We start from the raw sequence: 5,470 nt of genomic DNA on the forward strand, positions 1-5,470 counted from the left end.
TTTTTTTTTTTTTTTTTTTTTTTTAGAGCTTCCAGGTACACTAAGTTACTAGTATATGATATTTCAATTTTTGCTATTTTTAAAAATTTATTTACTTGTGTTTTTTACAGGCACTTAGTGCTATGAACTTTTCTCCTAGAATTGCCTTCATTATCCCCAAATAAGTTTGGGTGTGATGTATTTTGTTTTCATTCAATTCTAAAATGATTTTTTTTGATTGTTGTTTTCACCTATATTGCTAAATCAGTAATGAATTTTCCAGTTTTCATTAGATTGTAAGCTTTTTTGTTGTTGCTATAATCCATGATGGTCAGATAGAATTCGGATCTTTTTACTTCTATTGTGATTGAAGGTTTTGCTGAGTATAGTAGTCTGGATTCACATCTCTGTCTCGCAAAGTTCGGAGAAGGTTCTCGTGACTTTTAAAATTTCTATTGAGACGTTAGGTGTTTTCTAGTAGGTCTGCCTTTGTGTGCCTTTATATGTATTTTCCCCGTGCAGCTTTTATTATCTCTTCTTTGTTTGTACATTCAGGTTTTTGGTTATTATGTGCCAAGGGGAATTTCTTTTCTTGTCCAGTTTATTTGGTGTTCTGTATGCTTTCTGTACCTTGATTGGCACGTTAGGGAAATTTTCTTCAGTGTTTTTGTTGTAAGTATTTTATTTGCCTTTGACTGTGTTTTGTTTTCCTTTATTGCTATTATTCTTAGATTTGGTCATTTCATAGCGTTTCAGATTTGCCGAATGTTTTCTTCCTGGATTTTTTTCTTTTCTCTTGTCTTCAATGCTTGAGATCCTCTCATATTCTGTTGGTGAGGTTTACCTCTGAGGTTACAATAGATTTCCTAAGTTTTTAATTTTCCTATTTCTCTGAGTTTATTAAGTTGATTCAAAACATCACTTTTATGTCTGGAACTCTTTTATTCATTTCCTTCCACCATTTGTTTGTGTTTCTATAAATCTTTTATGGGTATATTTATTTCCTTCTTTAGAAATTCTATCATATTCATAAAGTCTATTTTAAGTTTTGTGTTTCAGTATATGGCATTTCTAGGGTCACTGCTGCTACTGAGTTGTCATTGTGCTGACATCTAAGCATCTGGGTTTGGGATGATTGTAAATTTAAGTGCTGATATCTGGTCTTGTCTTTGTTGGGTAAGTGTTTGGTTCCTTGGTTTATGTTTTCTTTCTGGTACTTAGGAGGGTATGGTACTGTAAACTGATAGGAAATGCTACTAGGATACTGCCAAATATGTCCACTGGAGGTTTGAGGTATAGTATGTTTCTAGGTATTAGGCGCTGACACTTAGGAATAGGGGTGTTTAAGGGGATCCACAAGAGTGAGAAAAGTAGACTGTTCCAACAGAATCTGCCTGCTCCCCAGGAATGAGGGCAGATGGTGAGGAAACAACACAACAGGTCACATCTGGGGATGAGACTTGGGGAGTCGGATTTGAAGAAAAGAAGGGGGTGTGAGGATATGAAGCTCACTACCTGCTTTGCTGGTCTAGTTGATTATCTGACAGGCTTGGCCAGAGAATACAGGGAATGCCTCCTAGAGGTGGCACCGGAGACAGAAAAGTTGGGAAGAAGGTTAGAGGAGAGGAGAGGAGTGACCTGCTGGGAATGGTGGTAGAGAAGAAGGGGAGACCATAGCAGGTGATCTGCTACAGAGTTGAGGATGAAACTGGGTGACTGGGTGTGGAGGAGGGGAGGGAGTATGAAGACCTGCCTTGGACCTGCAGGCTGTCAGAGACTGTCTGCTAGAGTTGGAGACTGGGAAAAATGGTGAATGGGAAGAAAGGCTGGGGAAGAAGATCTGCACGATCTGCTATATACAGGATGGGGGTGGCAGAGGGGAAGGCGAGGCTGCAGCAGGTTAGGTGTCTGCCACACAGCTCAGGAGGAGACTAGAGGATGGAATTTGCAAGAGAGAAGGGAGAAATAGAGATCTGCAGTTAGCCCAGCTAATTCCCTGGCAGGCATGGCTGGTAGCTTAGCAGAGAATGCCCTGCTGCAGTTAGGAGCTTTGGGGGGGAATGGGGTGAGTAGAGAAGAAGAAAGGTTGGAGAAGATCTGTGTTGTGTGATTTGCTGAAGGTGAGGCAGAGAGCATACAATGCCTTTTCAAATGTCAGACTTGAGATTCAATGCAATTATAAAGGCGCATTTACACTAATTTATGAAATTGAATTTCAATCAACTTTCGTGAATTTATTCACCTAAGTGCGCACTCCTCCTTCCTATTCTTGATGTGGTGAACGCCCATGTTTCCCCTCGTTGTAAATCCCTTCCTGGAATCTAGTTTGGATTTGCCTTCAAATCTTACTGATACTTTCCATTAGTTTTTTTGAAATGGGAAGTTGTTCCTTTTTAGCCATTTATATTTCTGAAATACTTCACGGAAATAAAGTTAGCCAATAAATAGTGACAGTTTGGATGGTTAGAGTGTATCCGGAGCATAGATTGAATGCAGGCAGGACATGAAACTGACTTGTTAGCAAAGCCTCAGTCGAGGATGACCCGAAAGATCATCCCATGCTTGCTTGTTTTTCAAAATTAGTCACCCTCTTTCCATTTTTGAAGCGTATTCTCTGTTCCACTGTTTTGGATATGGATTTCCTACTGGTCACCAGTGAGTCTTCTGTTTCAGGAGCTGACCCCTGTGTTCTTTTTTTGCACAGAATGGGAGAGTCTGCTGCTCTGTGGATCTGGTGTGTCTTGAGAATAACTGAAGATTTTAAATGGACTCATCACATGAGAAAATGGACAAAATGAGGAAGAAGAGGGGCTGATTTCTTTTTCTTTTTAACCACAGTCAATTACCAAAGTCTCCATCAGAGGAAGGCGTTTGGGTTGCCTTTGCCACTTTGCTCACCCTTGCTGACCTAGTCTAGATGCCTGCAGTACCGTGCATTTCGGTCGATGGTTGTTGAGTCTCCGTGCTGTAAATCACATTTCCCTTGTCAGATCATTTACAGATACATTTAAAGGATTCCATGATAAATGTTAATGTACCTTTTGTTTATTTTGTGTACCAACATAATAGAGACTTGGCACCATTTATTTATTTTTTCTTGATTTTTTTTTGGATCAAATTCTAAAAATAAAGTTGCCTGTTGTGACTTCTGTCTCATCCACTGCACACAGAATGGAGGTTCCTGAGGGACCTGTTGATGGAGATGTGTAGCATCTGTCCACGGCATCCTTCCGTTTCAAACAGTTGAACACAGATGCCCACTTACTCAGCTAAAAACTGCTTAGGGCAATTATGATACACTAAAGGGGAAAGGATGCCAGACATCATTAAACATCATTTCAAAAAGTACTATCTCTTCCCTGTTGCAAAAATAAATGAAGTGACACATTAACTCACAATGTCCAAACAGCGACCTTAAAAGCACTTCTTGGCATGCACTGGTCACCAACTTATGTTTATATCAGCTTTACATAATGCTCAAAACCAGCAAAGCACTTTAATAATTATTAATAAAGTGAAATAATACAAGTCTCCCACATATTACATAAACCTGGACTAAGGAACCTGTTTGGCCATTTTTTTTAATTTTTTTTATTTTTTGCAGAGTTATTTGATTTATGTCCTTTGCAGCTCTGACAGTCAAGCTTTCTGATTCCTGCCCAATGCTGTTCCACTAAGGACATTGCTTCTATGAAAGGGGAAACCCTTTAAGAAAAGCTTGGCTTGGTGATTACTCCCACTTTAGCTGATCTGTGCTTGCTGATTTATTGACTGGTTGATCAGTTTTTTTTATTTAATGTATATGAATCTTTTACCTGCATGTATGTCTGTGCACCAGGTATGTGTGTCTGGTGCCTGTGGTGATCAGAAGAAGGTACCCAGTCCCCTAGAACTGGAGATACAGATGTTGGGTAACTGCCACGTGGGTGCTTGGAATAGAAGCCAGATCTCTGCAAGAGCAGCAAACGCTCTGAACCGATGAGACAGTTTTACGGCCCCAAACAATGCTATATTTTTCAGGATCAGCAGCTATTAGGTTATATAAAATGATTTCATTTTATCAGAGCATCAAACCTTAGGTGGTACTTTTAAGAAAATCATATATTGCCCTGAATTAAGTTAGTCCCTAGACTGCTCCTCACTGCTCCCACATCTCAAAGTCCTAACTTGTTCCACCAGTGATGCTACAAGTAATGTTTAAATTCTAAATACTAAGATTATTAATTTAAAATTATAAGTTCCAAACACTATCACTCACTAGTATTTTTCCAACAGAGATAATAGCCAATATTTTTTGGGAAAATGGAGTGCTCTCCATGAAACCGACTGTATGTGATGAATCACAATGACAACAAATTGAATATAACACTTGGCAAAGACCGATGCAATGTGATAAATTACAGAACATCATATTTTATCTCAATTCCTTACATGGAACCCTGGGGTAAAGAATTGAAAATTACCCTTTGAAAACATTTATGACAATTCAATTAAAGAGAAGCCTTTCCAATGTTATATATATATATATATATATATATATATATATATATATATATATATATATAGGCATTTACAGGACTTGCAACTGCATCTACAGATCTCTGTGTGAAACAGAGTCCTCCTGTTCGATTAGCACCTGCCCCACACTTATATGTCCTGAGGGCTAGTCTGGTATTTCCCACAAAGGCTAAGTGACTCTCAAAGTTAACACTATTCTTTCCCTCCTTTGTAGAAAGTCTGCTGACCTCTGCCATAGAAAAGTACAGATGTATGTCTTAGAGCTGCCTGTACTTGTTTCTCCCAGACATTATCAAAATGCCACAATTTGATTAGAATTCCAGTGTGTTGGTTCTTAGCTGAAGTACAATGAAAATCGATAGAGCAAAGCACTTATTTTTACAAATTCAATCCTTAGACTCAATATTTTCTTTTCCTCTGAAACCAAATGGAGTGAGTTTAATCTGGATAATTTCAAACCATGGTCGTTTCTATCAATATGGAATATACATCATATAATATACTGGGTGACATTTCACTGTTAAAAACACATTGATCCAGATAAGGTGACATGTGCTTGTAGTTCCAGACATCAGTATTGGAGGGTGGAGGTGAAAGTAGAACAGGGAATCCCTTGGCTTTGTGATTTGAGATTATCCTGGGAAACAGAGAGACAGTCATATAACAGCGGCAACAACAACAAAATAATATAAAACCTACTTCATCTTCAAGTATGTTTTCTATGCTCTACTGGGGAAATGAAAATGTGACTTTTGAAATAACCGTTCTATACAACTCGATGAGTTCCCTGAGCAGGCATTATGTAATCCTAGATGATCAGACGGGATCATATTCAAATATTCTTCATATAGAAATGGACCATTTCCTTGACTTGTGGCTCAGTGGTACAGCACTTGGTAGGATATGTACAGCCCTGGCTTCCATCCCCAACATCATACAAACAAATAGGTATAATACAGTCACTAAAGTCAGT

The 5,470-nt window shown here is 38.5% G+C and overlaps 1 protein-coding gene across 1 annotated transcript in view; it reads left to right on the top strand.

The window, feature by feature from the left end:
- Nell1 (neural EGFL like 1) overlaps positions 1-3,063 on the top strand; it is an 827,697-nt gene extending 824,634 nt beyond the window's left edge. The window contains exon 20 of the mRNA XM_021189273.2: positions 2,684-3,063. Within this exon, the coding sequence (XP_021044932.1) occupies positions 2,684-2,734 (51 nt within the window). The 3' untranslated portion in view covers positions 2,735-3,063. The remainder of the gene's footprint in view (positions 1-2,683) is intronic.
- The last annotated feature ends 2,407 nt before the right edge of the window (positions 3,064-5,470 follow it).

This window comes from Mus pahari, chromosome 1 (assembly GCF_900095145.1).
Source record: "Mus pahari chromosome 1, PAHARI_EIJ_v1.1, whole genome shotgun sequence".
NCBI lineage: Eukaryota > Metazoa > Chordata > Mammalia > Rodentia > Muridae > Mus > Mus pahari.